At 53.0% G+C, this 18,345-nt stretch overlaps 8 protein-coding genes across 8 annotated transcripts; 3 read left to right on the top strand and 5 right to left on the bottom strand.

The window, feature by feature from the left end:
- Positions 1-245: 245 nt before the first annotated feature.
- Positions 246-623, bottom strand: W97_00747 (uncharacterized protein; the record flags this gene model as incomplete). The annotated part of the gene is made up of 1 exon (XM_007778659.1): positions 246-623. The coding sequence occupies one exon, from the start codon at positions 621-623 to the stop codon at positions 246-248; it is 378 nt and encodes a 125-aa protein (XP_007776849.1).
- A 345-nt stretch (positions 624-968) lies between these two features.
- On the top strand, positions 969-2,320 carry W97_00746 (uncharacterized protein; the record flags this gene model as incomplete). Its single annotated transcript, XM_007778658.1, has 3 exons — positions 969-1,249; positions 1,325-1,407; positions 1,473-2,320. 3 exons carry the CDS (start codon positions 969-971, stop codon positions 2,318-2,320), a joined length of 1,212 nt encoding a protein of 403 aa, XP_007776848.1.
- Positions 2,321-2,589: 269 nt separating this feature from the next.
- Positions 2,590-4,316, bottom strand: W97_00745 (uncharacterized protein; the record flags this gene model as incomplete). The annotated part of the gene is made up of 3 exons (XM_007778657.1): positions 2,590-2,822; positions 2,927-4,219; positions 4,265-4,316. The coding sequence occupies 3 exons, from the start codon at positions 4,314-4,316 to the stop codon at positions 2,590-2,592; spliced, it is 1,578 nt and encodes a 525-aa protein (XP_007776847.1).
- A 1,223-nt stretch (positions 4,317-5,539) lies between these two features.
- Positions 5,540-8,946, bottom strand: W97_00744 (serine/threonine protein kinase; the record flags this gene model as incomplete). The annotated part of the gene is made up of 2 exons (XM_007778656.1): positions 5,540-6,304; positions 7,165-8,946. 2 exons carry the CDS (start codon positions 8,944-8,946, stop codon positions 5,540-5,542), a joined length of 2,547 nt encoding a protein of 848 aa, XP_007776846.1.
- A 1,524-nt stretch (positions 8,947-10,470) lies between these two features.
- Positions 10,471-11,346, bottom strand: W97_00743 (uncharacterized protein; the record flags this gene model as incomplete). Its single annotated transcript, XM_007778655.1, has 1 exon — positions 10,471-11,346. One exon carries the CDS (start codon positions 11,344-11,346, stop codon positions 10,471-10,473), a length of 876 nt encoding a protein of 291 aa, XP_007776845.1.
- Positions 11,347-13,483: 2,137 nt separating this feature from the next.
- On the top strand, positions 13,484-14,424 carry W97_00742 (uncharacterized protein; the record flags this gene model as incomplete). The annotated part of the gene is made up of 4 exons (XM_007778654.1): positions 13,484-13,743; positions 13,827-13,918; positions 13,974-13,981; positions 14,044-14,424. The coding sequence occupies 4 exons, from the start codon at positions 13,484-13,486 to the stop codon at positions 14,422-14,424; spliced, it is 741 nt and encodes a 246-aa protein (XP_007776844.1).
- Positions 14,425-14,769: 345 nt separating this feature from the next.
- W97_00741 (uncharacterized protein) lies at positions 14,770-16,482 on the bottom strand (the record flags this gene model as incomplete). The annotated part of the gene is made up of 4 exons (XM_007778653.1): positions 14,770-15,099; positions 15,157-16,098; positions 16,152-16,322; positions 16,384-16,482. The coding sequence occupies 4 exons, from the start codon at positions 16,480-16,482 to the stop codon at positions 14,770-14,772; spliced, it is 1,542 nt and encodes a 513-aa protein (XP_007776843.1).
- Positions 16,483-17,329: 847 nt separating this feature from the next.
- Positions 17,330-17,809, top strand: W97_00740 (uncharacterized protein; the record flags this gene model as incomplete). The annotated part of the gene is made up of 2 exons (XM_007778652.1): positions 17,330-17,395; positions 17,459-17,809. The coding sequence occupies 2 exons, from the start codon at positions 17,330-17,332 to the stop codon at positions 17,807-17,809; spliced, it is 417 nt and encodes a 138-aa protein (XP_007776842.1).
- Positions 17,810-18,345: the final 536 nt, after the last annotated feature.

Genomic DNA, 18,345 nt, shown 5'->3' with positions numbered 1-18,345 from the left:
CCGATAGTTCTATCTCTTGATAATATCTCTCTTGGTGAGCTTCCGCTCCTTTTCTGGCCGAGTACCTCTGAGTTCTGCATCAGAATCAAGATCGTCCCGGCGCCCTTGACCAGAGTTGCATCAAAACCATGATTGTGTTTCCGAATCCTTCCGCAACCGGAACCGTCTTGAGCGCTCGAAATGTCGTGTGTTCCAGGTCGTATGCCATTTCAAACCCCAGTCGCAACCACCAGCCCTACACTGCCTTACTCTCTCGTCCTCTTCCTATCCGTCCTCGGCCGCCCACTCGACCTCGCAGAGCTACTCCCCTGATCATCAACCACAAAGCTCACACTCGGCGTCTCCGCAGCCCCAAGCGCAGGTGCAGAGTCCCCATTGCTCGGCCGCAGCTTCTCCAGCTCCTCCTTCAGCTTCCCGTACTCCTGCCACATGTAACCGATCGCGATGGACAGGATTACCACGACGCCGATGAGCGTGAGGAGCAGCGGGAAATTGCCCGACACGGTCAGGTTGGGGAAGAGGGCGAGGGTTATGTTGTTGACTTGGGCGGCGGGGGCGGCTGGGGGGTGGGGAGGCGAGGAAGAGGCGACGGGGGCGCGGCTGGAGAAGGGGCGGGAGGACATGGTCGTGGGTTGAGGGCGTTGAGTTTGGCGAGGAGGGCTTGGGGATGTATGTTGATGGTGTTGTGTTGTGTTGTGATAGATGTAGGGAGAGAGGGAGATAGCAGCTCCTGGAGCCCTGGAGGTTTTGGTGTGGGCGGAGATAGGCAGCTGAGCCAAGCTAATCCCCGAGCGTCATCGGCTCCACCTGGGCAGAGACAGCCACGACAGCCACGACAGCCACGACAGCTTCATACAATCACCGCTACACCAACTACCGTACTTTGTATAAGTACGACTCCACCAACTATGCTGTCAAAGACCTCCCTCGAACCACACCGCGACGGCAATCGCTGAGCAGCTCGCTCAATGGCCTCCAATGGCACCCCGAAGCCTCCGCGCTCACCACAGTTCCCCCAAGCCAACGCACCCCGGGTTTGGTTCCTTACCAACGGCGCATCCCCGATCGCTATCTCACTGGCGCGGAAGGTCCTCGAGCATGGCGACTGTGTAGTCGCGGGCGTTTCGCCTCTAGAATTTGAGAAAAACGAGGATCGCAGCCTGGAGTTCAAGGAGTTCTTGGAAGAGGTGAAGCGGCTCGAGCGGTGGAGGGAGAAGCTGAGAGTCGTAGGGCTGGATGGGAGGTGTGCGTCCCCGTCTCCGAAAACTGTCAAACACGAGGAGAGGACTGCATCCCGGGCAGCGCAGCTGATCCCCAGCAGAAGAATCGCACAATGTCAAGCCGCCATCGCAGAAGCCGTGCAAGCCTTCGGCAGGATAGACGTCCTACTCGGCTGTTCCAGCGAAGGTACATCCTCCTCCCCGCCTGGCCCCCTCCAAACTCTCCCCAACCCGCTAACCATCCCACACCAGCTGTCATCGGCACAATCGAAGAGTTATCCCAAACCCCCCACACCCACTCCCTCGCACGCTCCCAACTCGAAACCACCTTCCACGCCTCCGCCAACATCATCACTGCCGTGCTTCCGCACATGCGCTCCCGCCACAACGGCCACATCATAATGCTGACCGGCATAACCGGCCACCTCGGCACCCCAGGCCTCGGTCTCTACTGCGCCGCGCAGTGGGCCCTAGAAGGCTACTGCGACAGCCTGGCGTACGAAATTGCGCCGTTCAACATCAAGATGACGATCGTGCAGCCGAACCTCGAGGTCGGGGTGCTCGGGAACAGGATTACGGCTGCGCCGGCGATGGCGGAGTATGCGCCCGAGGCTAATCCGGCGCCGTTGGCGAGGGAGCTGTTGGGGGGCTTGCTGGATCGGTTGACTGGGAGCGGGCATGCGACTGCCGCGAGCCCTGGAGACGATGGTGTCGAGGGTGAGGATGAGAATGAGGACGAGGACGCCGCTATGGCGGACGCCGCTGCAGAAAGTCCCGCGACGAGCCCAGCAAACATCTCACCGCTACCCTCAAACGCGCCGCACAATCCCCTGCCCAGCGACCTTCTCTCCTCCGCCGCCCCACCAGCCCTCTATCCGCACCTGCCTGCAGCCGTCAAAGCAGCCCTGATAGCCGAGACCGTGCACGCGCTTGCCGCCATCGGTGGACACGACAACCCGCCCGCGCGGCACATTGTTGGCTTCGAGGGCGTCGCGAGTGTCAAGGAGAAGCTGAAGACGGTAAGCGAAGAGCTGGAGGACTTTATCGAGGTTAGTGCGGGCGTGGATATCGGGAGGGGTGGGGAAGGGGGTGTGATGTAGGGATGAGGGTGTAGGGGGCGTTGAGATGGTGTGCAGCATTTACGAACTCTACTTGCTATGAACCGGGTTCTCTGTAATAACATGAATGGTACGTAGCCTTGAAATATGTACTCCTGGCTTCGTCTGCCTTTCCCTCTGTCAGTTCCTTATCCAACCCCGCTTGACTCGCACGACCAACTCCTCTGTAGGCGGCGGCAGCTTCATAGCTCGTGCAGCTACCGAGGCATTCACACTAGTACGAGGATAGCTGCCTTTCATGCCCCTCGTGTCTAGCAGCGGCGGCCCGCTCTGAGCCGGTCAAGTGAGACGGTAACGGAAATGGAAAGCATGCCGGCAGTTCGATTCCACTCCCTCGGAAGGTCCAATAAAGCAACCGGTGAGGTATACACCCAGTTGAGGAGGCCAGTGATGGTGATTTTCTGTACTCTGGATCGCTCTTTGCTAGAGTCCTGGACCCGGTCGACGTGTCCCTCTGCTGCGGCCAGTAGCAGCGCACAACTGCCTACGGTTGATGTCAGGTCCGGGTTCCGTCTTTGACCTCCACTCATATTCCTTGATACGTTCTTGACTCGTCTCATCCTCCGCTCGTTTCTTCCACCTCCTTACCGGACGCAGCAGCGGGCCACACCGCTTCCGCATCGCCCCCGCGCCCGCCAATTACCGCAAGCGGATCCTCACAGAACAACCCAAGAAACTTCTCGACCGTGTCACGGAGCTCATGCTGTTGCAGCTGCAACTGCACAGTCCCAATCTGCCTTCGAAACGCAAACACAACGCCTTTGAACGTCTGGTGGTACACCAGCTTGTACTCTTCGTCTTCTGGCAACTGGTCGACGGACTTATCCTGCTTCTTCCGCTGCTGGAGGCCATGCATACGCATGCCTGCCATGACAAGCCTGGAGATGGTTTCTTTGTTGCGCGTCTCAATGGTCGACTCGCCTTCGAGATTCGAGATACTCGTCACTCGTGACAGCGAGGAGCGCTTCGATGGGCCGTCTAGCAGGCCTTGCCCTTTCTGGCTGGTGGGGCGTGGCTCTAGCGAGATGCTTGGAGAGCGCGAGAGTGGGCGCGGCGATGCAACCGTCATGGGAAGGGTGTTAATGGGGCCGTTCTGCTTGTTCAAGGATAGCGAGCGCCGGTGCAATGACGGTATAGCGCCATCAGCTCGCGACGCTGCGGCCGCTACACTCTCGCCGCCGTGGCGTTTGGCTCTTCGGCGGCGTTCGGCGGCTTCGTCGAAGACGTCGGAGACGGACTTGCGCTTGGCCGGTTTGAGGGGCGAGGATGCGGCTACAGAGAAGAAGGGGGGTAGGAACTGCGCGTCTTCGGAATCGGACATTGTTACGGGATTGCGTGGTGAGAGCGGAGGCGTAGCGGATGTTGGATTGATGTAGAGGAGATCGGACGAGAGTGGGAGGGCCTGGACACGCAGTTGAGGGGTGGATTCCGGGCATAGCGAACTCGCTATGGTATCTGTGCCGTTTGTACCGGTTGAGGACACCGGCGGCCAAGCCAGTGAGACCCCATTACTCGAAGGATTGATTATGCCGTAAAAGAGTATTTCCGTGATGCGCGGTCTGGCTGAGTCCGGGTCGTTCCGCGAAGTCCGCGACGTGAGCTGCGCCAGAACTCCAATAGGAGACTGTATTCTGGCTTCTTGCCACCATGGTCGGCGCTCTCCTTTTGTATCCTCGTCCTGGGGAGCGTCTAGTGGCTGCTCGAGTAATGCAGAGCTGAACCATGCTTCTGTCTCGGGCGTGTTCGACCAGACATCCAGAGGTGGTCCTGCTGCTATGTAGAGCGGAATCCGAGCTGTGTCTACCAAAGATAGAAATAGGAGAGACGCCTCGGAGTACTCTTGCAGCAGCGTCGAAGGCTGTGTGGTCGTCAGATGTATGTCTGGTAGGGGTTAGCGAGGTCTACAATATGGATTTATCAAGCTACCTCTGACCGAAAGGAATTCGGAGAACAAAATGTCTCCACGCCAGCAGTCCATGGTAAAGCTAGTTGTACAGTGCGGTTGGAGAACTCGGACGCGTCAAAGCGGCGGACACCAGGTCACGTGACTGGAATCAGTTCATCGAACAACATGCCTGTGGAATAGATCTGTGAAATCCTACAATCCGCTATAGCGGCACAAGTATCCCCCGAAGCATTCCAGCTTTACAAGTGCTACTTTGTATTGCAGCTTGGAATACCGGTTTCTTATACTACACTAACGACATGGCAGTACATTCAGTCTTATTCCAGCGGCATTCGGCCTTGCCCAACAGCTGCACGGGACACAATGCCAGTCCCACAACATGTGCCGGAGACTCATGCTAGTCCTAGCCCTGACAGCGAGCAGGATGACCGTAGCTAAGGCTCTATACTCACTTACCATTGCTACTTTATAAACCGACACGTTTTGCCAATACAGCGCAAGTGACGGAGCCATGTGTCCCGCTCTTCTGCACTCGAAGCGGCAAGAGTGTACCCATCAAGATCGCCGGTCGCCCTACGTGGACATGGCCCCTGAAAAGTGTTGCACAAAGGATATAGGCTTTGCGGTTGCCTTCCGGTAATGCGATGGACCGATGGTCTCCCTTGATTGTTCACTAGCACGAAGCCATAAGTATTCTTGAGGAATTGGTATTGCAGGTGGCTACATAAAGTTAGCCTCAGGCCATAGACTCCCCTTGGATAGTAAAAGCGTACCTTTGTGCTGAGGCTACCAAACACCCTTGCATTTCTTTGCTTTGAACGTCGCAAGATGATGAGACTTTGGTCAAACAGGATTACATGGACTTTCGCCCATCGATGCCTGCGATTCGCACTACCTCGACCATCCTGATCAAGCAAGTCACCGCGAAACACCACTTGCCGCAATTCGAGACGCAGCGGCCAAATCAAACCGGATCCATCCTACTCAGTCTGAATACGAGCTCGACCAAGCCTCCGTGGCAGATGCTGCAAAAAGGGACGCTCTAAAGCCTTGATCGTTTCGAAGAAGGGTCTGAGCGCGCCGTAAGACATTTGCTCTTGCCCTGAATTTCTTGAAGTTTTCCAAGCGAGGTGCAATGCTTTTGTACTTGCCCGCGCGGGGAATCTGCATCTTTTAAAGCTTCGACATACTGGTGGTAGAGCGGTTGCGGATGATCGGATCCTTCATGGGACTGGTAAGCCAACTATCTTCTGTCACAGGAATCTATGTCGGGAAGCTTTGGTCATGAACGTCTACTACTTGTCAAGAGGATGTGCTCTCAACGTAGGCTCCCCTTCATATCCCCACAGCTCTTCATCGTCGTTGTCCGCCTCCGATAACTCATCATCATCTCTACAGCATGGGCCACAGAACGGGACATGAGTAGCCGCAGACTCAGCAGTAACATCATTGACCAGCTTTGCAGCCGTAGGTCTCAAATCAGGGGTCTCCTGGAGCATCTGCGCAATCCACTCCAAAGGCTTGTCGTCCTTAGGCAAACCGCGACCTCGCAGCTTGTCTATCCATTCAGGAATATGGGCAATGTTGGCATAGAAACGATAATTTTCCTTCCGTTCATTGAAGAAACTCCGCATGTTGACGACACTTTCTCCTTTCAGAACGGTGATCATCTCAAGAAAAACGCATCCCAGCGACCAGATATCTGAGGATGTGTTCCGCTTTTCGTACCGGGCAACTTCGGGAGCGGCGTACGGCCAGGTCTTGCCGGAGTCTGCGGTGGTGGTGCTTTGTGATAGGTGCTCCCAGTCCAGTGCGATGCCGAAGTCGGTTAGGAGGACCCGGTCGCCCTTGACAAGAACATTCTGTGGCTTGATGTCTCGGTGGCGGATCTTGATATTGTGGATATATTGAAGAGTATTGGCGAGACAGCCGAAAAAGCTTCGGAGGAGCGACAACTTGTTAGCAGAGTTGCTGGCGAGGCTGTAGTATTCGAATAAGTTGCAATCTGCTACAGGAGACATAATAAGGGCAAAGTATCTTGGGTCGGTGTAGCTCTGCACCTGTCCCAGGAATCGACTTAGCTACGGCCCTGAAGCCGATCTGGCAAGGACGAGAGAGTGCTTACCAACTCTACACAGTGAATGTGACTTACTCTCTTGAGCACTTGTAGTTCTGTTTGAAAGCTTTTAATGTCTTCCTTGCTGACTCCTCTGGTCCTTCGAAATAATTTCCTCGCGTATTCTCGATGACTCAGAATACTCATAACCTTGTCAACGTATCCATGTCCTCCGGATCCAAGTCTACCAATAACCTCAAAAGGTAACGGCTCGTCTTGAGTAAAATGAGCATGTCTTCGATCGAAGCTTTTCTCGAACCTTAGTGATTTCGAAAACACGACGGACTGTGTTTGTAGAAAGTTGGCTCGGGCTGATGGTGTAAGTGCATCCGGGAGTGATGTTGGAGTGAAAGGAAACCATATATCTGTGATGCCTTGATCCACGAAAGAATCCAAAAAGGGTAGATGCCCGATCAAGCGCAAGACAGTGTATAGTCTCGGGACGGTGCTCCACGACGAGCGATCAGCATTCCGAAGGTATGTAGATATTTGGCTAAATTCAGTATCTGTGTAGGCAATTCGATCCTCTCCGCCTGATGTGGGAAAGAAGTTCCCTAGTCCTTTCTCACTGGAACGAGGAGTATCTGAACGAGGGGTGTTGTTGGTCTTCATTCCAGCTTCGGAGATTGGAAAGGAACCAGAGGATCTGGATGGAGGTAGTGCAAAGTCCGGAGGAGACGGAGCGGCGGCTCTAGCGGTAGATGAAGGTACACGTGCAGATCTCTGTAGCTGAGAATCAACCTCTATGGAAGTTCTCCCTGGACTAGGTATGTCGCTTGATAGACACGCCATCCGATATCCAACCTTCTCCAGTTCTGTACGCCTCACACGATACTCGGAGGCCGAGGCAGACTGATTCTCGTCGAGCCAGGCAAGGATCATATGCACTAAGGTCGTGACCCTCAGAATCTCGGATCCTTCACGCCTGGAGTCGCGCACGTCACTCTTCAAGGAGTATGCGTACGATTCTAAAGCGTTCCTTGCTGAGACACGATCCGCTTCAGCCTCATCTTCTGCCTTGTACTGCTCGGCTTCTCTCTTCATGCGCTCAATTGAATCCGATGAGAGTCTGGCGAAATTTCTGATATAGTGCATTCTCTGCTGCCCGGTGTCCTTTACGAGCGTCTGAACAGACAACTGACCGTGTCGATCGCAGTTAAATGTGATTTCGATCTGAGGGACACCTCGAGGAGCTGGAAGAAGTGGAATAACGAACGCCCCTAAATACAAGTTGTCTCTGAGCGGCCAAGCGTCACCCTCGAAGACTGACATGTGGAAGTCAGCTTGATTGTCTTCGCACGTGGAAAATGTCTCTGACTTCTTTGTGGGAATAGTAGTGTTGCACTTAATCAGCGTCGTCATCACGTCTCCAGGGATTTCGATACCTAAACTGATCGGCGCAACGTCCAGAACCAAGAGTTCGCGGAGTCTAGAAGGCGGCGCATCATAGCCGGAGTATATCGCCGCATGAATTGCTGCACCACGTGCTGCAGCTTCATTAAGATTGAGGGACTTCGATATATCTTTTCCATTGAAAATGTCCGAAAGTAGCTTCTGGATTTTCGGAATCCGAGATGAACCCCCAATTACAACGACCTCATGAATGGAGGATTTGTCTAACTTAAGGGCGTCCTCTGTAACTGCGATGACGCGGCGGAAGATGTCCACACAACTTTCCTCGAAGATCGTGGATGTCAGTAGATAGTTGAAATCAATGCCTTCGAGAAGAGAGTCAATCTGTACAGTGGTTTGTTGCTGCGAAGAGAGCTCACACTTTGCATGTTCGCAAGCAGTGCGGAGACGAAGACGTGCTCTAGCGTTGGAGGTTATATCCCTACTCCATCTTTTCTTGATCACGTGCGTCAGGTGGTTGGTGAGACGGGTATCAAGATCTTCTCCGCCAAGATGGAGGTCGCCGGAAACGGATTTGACTTCGATGATACCCTCCTCGATAGTTACCAGCGCTACATCGAGCGTGCCAGCACCCAGGTCGACAAAAAGAAGGTTCCTCTCGCCAGTGCGCGGATTGCTAATCGTGTAGTCACTAGCGGCAGCGGTAGGCGCGTTGATCATGAGGAGAACCTGAAGTCCAGATATCAGAGCGGCGTCTCTGATGGATTGACGCTGAGAGCTGTTGTAGTACGTTGGTACGGTGAGGACAGCGCTGGTCACAGTAGACCCTAGGTAGCTTTCGGCATTCTCCTTTGCCCTGGCTAATATCATGGATAAGACTTCCTCTGGCGTTAAAATCTTGCTGCGCCTTTTGTATTCAACGCTGATGACGGGTTTGCCCCCCTTATTGAGGACCACGAATGGAAGCTGCTTTAAATCGAACTGGACCTCGGGATCACTGAACTTACGTCCGACAAGACGCATAATATTAAAGATGGTGTTTTGAGGATTGATGGCGGCTTGGTTTTTGGCTGATGCACCGATCAGGCGAACCGATTCTGTAAAGGCAACATACGATGGCATAGTGCGGCAGCCGTCGTGTGGAACGATCTCGATATCGTCATCACGGTACACGGCGACGCACGTATTCGCGGTCCCAAGGTCGATTCCGATTGCATAGGGGCCCGGGGCCATGCTGTACGAGTGCGACAGGTCGAAGCTTTCGAGGTAGGCAGCGATGGGTCATTGACATGTAGCGAGGACCACGATGCGCTTGAGGACCTCTCGACCAGTGAAAGCGCAGTGATACCTGGGTGGACGGGAGGTTGCCAGAGTCAGGCTCGATTGGAGACACCGTGAACCATGAAGATGAAGCTGCACGGCAACACCAAAGTCCAAACGCCCTCCTTCCACGGGCGTGCGATCGGCAATACCGGATGTCGAGCGTGGAGAACGGCCTTAATCTAGATATGTGGCGGCTCAATCGTGAGCTGAAAGAAGGTTGGGAGAGCCACCATAACCGAGATACAAGAGGCGCAGGACTGCCAAGGACCGAGGCGGGTCGAAAAAGTGATGCTCGCTCTGTTCGACCGTTCTCTGCGCACTGACCGAGCCACGTGCGAGCATCACTTTTTGGGCCCCGCCTCGGACTCGCGCAGATGAATGAACCACATCCATCTACAGGCCGAATACTCAACTCGGCTCCGATCCTAGCTCGGTGTTCGTAAATTCATACAGGGGTAAAAAAGCTCAGCAACAACTTGATGATGGAATATCTCTGCATCACGTGAGGGATTTTAGGAACCATTCAGCTGGCAGCTTCATTGTCCTCAAGGCTTATTCTCTTCATCCCCACAACAGCAATAGAGTGTGTCTGTTATCGAAACCCCTAATAAGACTCAATGTTCTAATATCTCATAAATAGAGATAGTAATTATCGGGCTCTCCGCAAGGCATCCCCGAGTAAAACAAGACTGACATGTCTTTTCGCCACCTTAATGTTAGCCAAACCTACTCTAAAATCGTGCCAGTTCGCCGCAGAACCTGTCGTGCGGTCGCCGGCCCGAACCAGCACATGAGGCTACTCAGGCTCCGCCTTCATACGTTCAGATCCCCGTTTGCAATGCCGGCAGCACTCGGAGCATCAAGAGCTAGCCCGGCGCAAAGTGGGAGGGCAGCGGAGAAGGCTCTGCGCCTCAACGGGCTGTCAGTCTCTTGTTCCCTTTAAGAAGGACACAGCTAACCTAGATATGGCTGTGAGTTGATCGTTGTAAGGTACCATCTCGCCTACCAACTCAAGCACATCAGGCATGCACCTCAAACACACCTTGCCGAAAGTGCAATGGAGGAACTCTGGATAGAGAAGAAAAACAGGTTTCGACCTGGCGATATCAGAGCTATAGAATCAAGAGCGTCCGCAGCGGCTCTCGTACAACGGAACTCGGTAGATACATCAAAAGCGCGTGCAATTCTGCGTTATCGGTAGCAGGAAATCTTGCAGGATGGTATCGCACTCAAGCACTTCGTCGTGCGCCGCCAGAGCTTTTACTATACACAGTCCTGAAGTATGCCGCCGCTGAGTAAACCTCCATGCCAGGCCTTGATACCAAGGTGGTGGACAGAACAATACGTGGGTAACTCCCGTGGAAATAAGTAAACAAGAAAACGCCTCGCAAACCCATCGCGTATCAGAGCCTAGATATCTTGCAAGTGTCGCCTTCAGGCGACTCCAAAACTATGATCATCGCCTTCGGACAGCCCCATTCTTCCCCGATGAGTTCTAAGTCTCCCTCGGTTTGCATCCACAACAGGACTTGTCCACCTGTCCTTCCCCTCCGAATCTTGAACCTTGTGGGTCGTTGCACCGAATCCCATCGGCTCGAAGCCAACATAGATATTCTCCCACGCTCCTGCAGGTGCCTCGTACACCTCGTGCATGATCGCGAGGTATTTATGGTTCTTGATAAACTTGTTCCACCAGTCCCAGCCCGCGCGATGAGCAGGGCCATGCGCAAATGCGTGGACGTCTTGCGCCGAGCGGAAATAGAAGTTTGTCATGACGGCTGAGGAGGTGGTGCGGTGGCCTGCGTCGAGATATGAAGATGAGCCGAGATAACCATTGGATGGTGCGTTCGCCTCCAAATCGTCGAGCATGCTAGTGAAGTAGTTCGTGATGGTCCCAGCACCCGGGGCGAGGATACCGAGCGGATGGTTAGAACGAAAGCCGAGGAGAAGCACAGCAACATTGCCTGTCGAAGCATCTGACAGCGCATTGTCGGAGGCCTGCTGAAAGGGATATCTAGCGGTAACTCTGCCCATAGTGCCATCCATGTAGGTGTTCCTCTTGAGGCCGAGAGCCATGAGTGCGGTATCAGCTACTTTGATACCGAGGATGAGAAGGGCCAAGCTGCGAATGTAAAAATCTGGGACCGGCAGCAAGAGCAGGAGGCATTGGATACTGGCGCCAATGAGAAGCCACGTCGAGATATGAAACTGATCGCGGACGAGGTTATGTACGAAGTTGAGACCACTGTCTTTAGTTACAGATAAAGGCTTTGAGCTGAGCAATTGTGGAGCCGTTGGCGCAGACTTCATGATAGCGCGGAGTGATGTGATGCGTTATGGAGGATGGTAGCTGGTAAAACGTCTGACGTGTAGAGAGATAAGAACTGTACTTGGGAAGTTGCTTGATCGACTTCTCAAGGAAGCCTCGACGCCCGCCTTATTTGTGTATCCCATCTTCATGGACCTCTTACGTGCGCACGTACATAGAAGACGGACAATTGTGGCTTTCAATCGGAGCAACGAATGACACTCTCGGCCGTGTTGTTCGGTGCCGCGAAGTTGGAACTCCCGTCGGATGCACTTCCGTGACACGGTTCAGCCGTGCCGCTTCCACCGCGGAGTTGCTGGTGGAGCGTGCACTCCTGTAACCTTATTGGTACGGCCCACAATGACGGGAAGGGCGGGCAGGTAACGGCCATAAGCGTACCTGTAGGCTCTTCTAGCAGGGCTGGCAAGCAAACGCTCATACCAATACTCGTACCTGCACCTGTATTGCAACCAGATTGTTGCAGGCGCTGCAGTTGAGTGATTGTTTGTGGCAAGCAGGCAGCGCACTATTCGCAAAGACTGAAGGAACAGTTCACAGCCATGCTCGAGTACAATGCCCTATCAGACATTCATCAGGCGACTTAGAATACCAGATTCATATCGGCTATCATCTCAAGCGCCACCCTCTCTTTTAGCATACTCGTCCTCCATTGCCTCCTTATATCCCCTATCCGCGTCCGTCCCATCCTGGACTCCCTCCTGTCCTGCTCTTGCATCACTTTCCGTCAACGTTCCGCCTCGAGTACCCAACGGCAGCTCCCGTCCCTATGCGTCCTACTGCCTTATCTCCTGCAAGGGGGACTCGCCGAGTCTTTGCGTGGCGGTTTGAATAGTGGTGCCGGAAAGGCTGCATTGAATAGAGCTTTGGTAGGTGAGCCCTGTGTGCTGACCATCTGAGCCGCTGGAGGTATAGGAAGAGCTCGTGTGGGAGAAAGGTGCATGGCTCGATATCCCGGCAGCTGGATCCAGATACAATGATTTGACTGACCTTGTGAGCGTATAGGGCTTGATTTTAGCTCAGGTCAATATTACTCTCACATGCCGCACGGGAGTCGAAGCACGTGAGCTGGGCCCATAAGGCTTCGACTTCGTACGTTCTACCCGACTCGATGTCCCACCACCGCTTTTAGCAACGCTGCCGTTGTTCTATAAAGAATTTTTCGAAGATCACTAGGTCATAGCTTATGTTTATGTTGCCGCGTCGTTGTTAGCTGAAGTAAAGTCGAACTTAGCGGTGGGTCACATAAGCATCCGATTTCTCGAATAGAAGTAGCGGCAATGTAACCGATTGTTATCTTCTCGTACACTCAGCCTTGCAGTTCGCACTGCTCCAACACTCGACAATTCCAATTTACCGATTCAGACCGCTAACCTCAAGATGGGCGTCGGAAAGATGGCTTTCGACTTGTATCTCGAAGCACACGAGAAAGCGGCGGACTGGGTTGTAGGAAAGGTGTGGTAGGTCAAGCGCATTATGGATATAGTATTTCCCCTTGTATACCTTACCAATCAGAATCTGGGGTCGGCACCTCATCTGAAAGCAAGGTGAGGCAAGACGATTGTTAGGTGAGGCAAAATCTGATAGGTGCACCGACCAACCTCCCCTAAGGTATGCGCGCATGTCTGCCAATGCCTTGATCTTGTAGGTTCGACATCACTAGATCGAAGTAAACTCCTGTCTGCTGCAGAGCACAGGGGTATCTGCAGTGCTTCTCAAGTCCGGCACACTCTCTAACATATGCATGGTGGCTTGTTGTGGTAGATGAAACGGTGTAACACGCACCTCACAGCCGTCTACAGTCATCTACCGGCGCCGCGCGAAGCAGCTTACTCAAAGGCTCCATACTTACAGTCTTCTCGGCTTCGTAAGTGCATAAAGTAATACCGCTTAAATCTCGTGACGGTTGTCACGGCTCTAGGATGATTGGGCAATAAGCCGAGCTCGACCTGGGCATATATACGAGCTTATGCCCGTGACCTCAAAATGGATTTCAGCTGCTAGCAGCGCTTTATATTTCTGCCTCCAGCTATATATCGCCTTAGGGATTGCATCCTCTAATCAAACCCGTCTCCAATCGCGATTCTCGTCGTACCTGCTGGAATTCTAAATCAGCTAAATATGCATCTCATTCTCGTCGGCGCGACTGGTCTCGTCGGCTCTGCAGTCCTCTCTCACCTGCTCTCACTTCCAGCGAGTCAGATCGGTCAGATTTCCATACTGACTCGAAGACCTGTCCCCTTGGCCGAAGGGCACCCGCATGTCAAAGTCATTGAGCACCATGATTTCACCTGTTTTCCGCCCGAGCTTCTTTACCAGCTGAAAGGGGCAGATGGCTGCATATGGGCATTGGGAACATCACAAGATCTTGTGAGTAAGGAGTAAGTTGGTTGCATCTCCATGCCAGCTTGGTCCTCCAGATAATCAAAGAGAATCACCCCGGATGACGAACCGTCGTATGCAGGGAATATACGAAGATCACGGTGGACTACACGATCGCTGCGGCGAAAGCATTCTCTACCCTTTCGGACCCTTTCAAGTTTGTCTTTGTGTCAGGTACGATCTGTAGCACATTGGGCGAATCGTGGAAAGAATGCTGACGCCTGATCAGCTGATGGGGTAAGTTTCCCTCTATCCTGCCCACACTTCCTACCCATCTGATTCAAATTTCCATTGTACAGGCAACAGAAGACCCTGGAACTCTGACTCCATTCTTCCTGCGTGCAAAGGGCCAGGCCGAATCCGCCCTTCTCGCCCTTCGATCCACGCATCCTTCACTCCGCCCTTACTCCCTCCGCCCAGGTTTCGTCGACAAGTCCTCTCAGCCCGAACTCTCCAAATGGCAAATTCAGCGTCCAATGCCGCTTCTCAAGAAGCTCATACCAGTTCTGGGTCCGATATATCGTACAATCTATCCGAGTGGGACGACTCCGACGCCGCAATTGGGAAAGGTGCTCACGGATCTGGCGATGGGGGATGGAGAGCACCTCGAAGGTTCTGGTATCGTAGGTGGAGGGAGAATCATTACGAATCTCGGGTTCCGAAGGCTGGCAGAGCTTTGAAGATCACGGTAGTGGCGTTGGCTCCGCGGTCTCGTATTGATAGGACGATCCTTATCGGCGGCAGAGCCCTGGACCGAGTATGACTTCTGCAACCTAGCGTTGTACCTTCAATGACGATTGAGTTAGAATGATAGTCTTGATATACACACAGGAATGGTTCCATGGTATTATATTCCAATTTTGTGATGATATCTCCAGCCTAGTACCATCGCGCCTTTCTAGCATCATAATCTATGATAAACTCGACTAAGCGACAAAGGAAAGGCTGGATGGATGACAAGCTGCTCTAAGCCCCGTCAGGCCGAAGTCGGCAGTCCCCAAGGCATCGTTAAATCATAATTAACATCAGACCTCGCGTTTAGGCGTCAATCTACACATCAAAGGCTGCTTCTCCCACAATGAATAGACTTTCTGATCGGCCCACCGCTCGCTCTGAGAACATAAAACAAGATCGAAATGCCACAGCACTTTCGCCAGGATCAGGCGAATCTCATGGTAGGCCATGTTCTTACCTAAACAGCCGCGAGGCCCGAGTGAGAAGGGTTGAAGAACCTGCTTATTGTCCTCGCTGGATTCCTCATCTTCACCGAGCCAGCGTTCGGGAATGAAGGAGTCAGGTGAATGGAAGTTCTTGGGGTTGCGGTAAGCTGCAAATTGGCTCACGTAGACGCTGGTCTGTATCGGCAGGGGTTAACGTGGTTGAATTGATTTTGCTGGAACACAAGAACTTACCCCTCCAGCTACAAACCGACCGCAAATTTCTGTGCCCTCAGGCGGCGTCACACGCGGCAGACCAATGGGAACTGGCGGATACATTCGGAGGCCTTCCTCGACACACGCATTGAGATACTTCAACTGCGCCAGTCGCTCCATCGTGATCTCTTTCGTATCTGCGAAGGCACTCCGAATCTCGTTCACGAGTCTATCCATGGTCGCAGGGGTTTTCAGAAGGTAAAACGTGAGACCGCTGAGGAGAGTTGCCGTGGTCTCAGTGCCCGCAATCATGAAGATGTTGGCATTGGAGTGCATCTCGCCGACGCTAAGACATTTGTCTCCGCTTTGGCTGAGGACAAGGCTCCAGATATCCGGCCGGCTAGTTTCTTTCTTAAGACGTCGGTCTACTCTATCATTCGTGTACTGGGAATGAGCCCGGCGCTTTTCCTTGAGCGATCGGGGCGCTAGCCGCTCCAGCAGAAACTTCGCGGTGGGAAAACTCCCGATGACGTGGAACATCGTCCCCAATTTGATCCCGGCAAAGATCGCGCTGACCCAGGGCGAGTACTTTGTGTCTTTGAGCATATACAAGGGCTCACCGAACGTCAAATCGCCCATGACGTCGAACGTCGTGAAGTTGTAGAAATCGACCAGGTTGACCTCGGCGTCCGTATTGTTGTCTGCTATCTCATGCAGCTTCTCGATGAGCAGATCTACGTACGTTAGGAAGAGCGGCTCTTGCTGTTTTAGTGCTTTGTTCGAGAATGCGGCCGAAAAGATTCGACGGACACGCCCGTGGTCTTGTTCGTTCATCGTAATGATTGATTGGGATCCATGCGCCTCGATTCCGTAAAACGACGTGTCTTTCGGATTCTCGCCCTTGCCGGCCTTCTGGAAGCCATAGATGTCCTTCCAGGCTTGGCCATCAATGTAGCTTAGCTCGTTCGGCGCAACGCGCACCTGGCAGAACACAGTCAATACTACACTCTCTTATGTCTGAGCCGCCCACGTACCACATCACCGTATCGGCTATGAAGGGATGTGATCCAGGCTACCTGATTCCCTGATATACGACTTCGCTGGTATGGAAGCTTCGTCACGGCGGCAAGCTTGGGTCCCGGATATCTGCGCAGCGGGTGAAAGAAGGTGTTATAGATAATCTGGAGAGCCTGGAGGAGACAATACTAGAGATTGCATTAGTGCTTTGACAGGAATGTTGGCCTGCGATTACACGAGTGCTCTTACAATAACGAGGAAGCCGCCAGCGGCAACTAAGATTCGAGTCGGCTGCACAAGCTTTGAAAGCTGACCGAAGGCATGAGGATCATTTGCGGCGACGCCCATGATGTAAAGGCGCGGTTCGAGAGCTGAGAGCGGAGGTCGCCTTAGGTGCTGCGTCGGGCATTCGATTGCGCGCGGCAATAGAATAACTCGCACGAAGACGGACGATCTTCCAGACAAGAGAGACCGTTCTGGAAGCTGATTTAGCGAGCCGCATGTTGACTGTGCTTTTTCGAGGTGATATATAAAGTGGCGTCCGGAAAGGCGTAGTTTCCGAGCCGACTGCGTACTCTCTGAACGAGTACATGTGTAGAAGGTTGATTTCCCACAACCCCGCATTGGCCAAGCACGTGAGACCGTTTTGTTCCCGTCTCGCCGGCCGCGGGTTCCCGTGTTCCCGAATCGTTCGGACCCTTAGCACCACGACACATCTCCTTGCTACAATGAAAACCGCATCGTCGAGCAATAGCCGGCACCGTGCCCGATCTCTAGCCTCAATTCACCTGGCACTTAGTAGCACGAACGATTCGGAGTAAAGGAAGATATTGTCATTCGGCGCGAGAACGAACAAGCTTCGACGCTAAAGCTGTCAAAATGTCCGAAGAGGATGCCTTTCCGCATACCCTGTTTCAGAGTCTCATCTAGAGGAGCTCGGTACCGCCTCCAACTGGGGAATCCAAATCTTGTAATCGCCGTGCCGGTATCACCTTCGACGCGCTCAGCGGTGAAGGCTGTAAGACCGTTACGTAGATGTCATGGAACGTAATCATTATGCAAGTGTAACATCACCCCTATCTAAAGAGCCGGATCCATCCGGACGGCTATACATACGCAGATTGCACCGTTTGGAGCTCCACAGTCGGATTTGCGACACATCTCTACTTCTTTCCAACGAACCCATACCGCAACGATGCCAACAGGAAGCTGTCTCTGCGGAAATGTCACGTACTCGTATATCGGGTTGCCATACAGAACAGTAACGTTACCCCCCGCTATTCACCTGTGTTCTCAAACGCACTAACAAACTCTCCCCATACAGCTTGTCTGCCACTGCATGCACGATCGCAAAGTCAGCGGGAGCGCCTTCACTACCGACCACGTCGTCCTCGAGAACGCCTTTACGCTGGTAACGGGTGTGCCGAAGATAGTGTTGCGGACGGGTATTAGCGGAATGAACTCGAGACTTCATTCCTGCCCCAATTGCAATATTACGCTTTTTGAGATGGCGGAGTTATGGCCTGGCCGGGTGATCATCAAGGCGGGGACACTAGATGATAAAGAGGTGATGGATGCTGTAAAGCCCGAGATGGAGCTTTTCATCAGCCGCAAGGCTGCGTGGTTGCCGAAGTTGGCTGAGAATCAGTTTGAAACTCAACCACTTGAATTGTGAGGAAAGGAAGGGCGTTAATAGTGGTTAGCGGGACAAAATAGTTTGCTCTTCACACGGAATCGGTTTCTTGAAGGATGCAGAGAGAGCTAGTTGCAAGTACGAGAGAAGGGATATCTTGAAATTACATATCGTTCAACTCCTACTATCTGACTTCTGCGGAGAGGGACATCCATGCCTCAAGGACTTGCTCCCTTTCCCATTCCATGCTGCCGGCGATAGCTTCGCGGGACCGACACAGAGTGTATATAACCGCGTCATTTCGCCTTACACTCGTACTATCAAAGCTCTCGCATATAATAGGAGACGTATCTTTATCACTACTACATCACGCGACGAACCTTTAAAACTACTTATCGTTACTATGCCCGGGATACCTAGTGCCTGTAATCTTCCGAAAGTGAGAGCGGGGAAGCCTAAGATTATAGCAGCTATGGGAACGTCCGTAGATGTGGAGACTTTAGACCAGCCTGAGGTAGCAAGCGTCATGCATAATATTCGACAATGTAGTATTGCCCACTTCGCTTGATTCTCGCACC

The sequence above is a fragment of the Coniosporium apollinis genome, assembly GCF_000281105.1.
Source record: "Coniosporium apollinis CBS 100218 chromosome Unknown supercont1.3, whole genome shotgun sequence".
Taxonomy (NCBI): Eukaryota; Fungi; Ascomycota; class Dothideomycetes; genus Coniosporium; species Coniosporium apollinis.
This window is presented reverse-complemented; position numbering and strand designations above follow the sequence as displayed.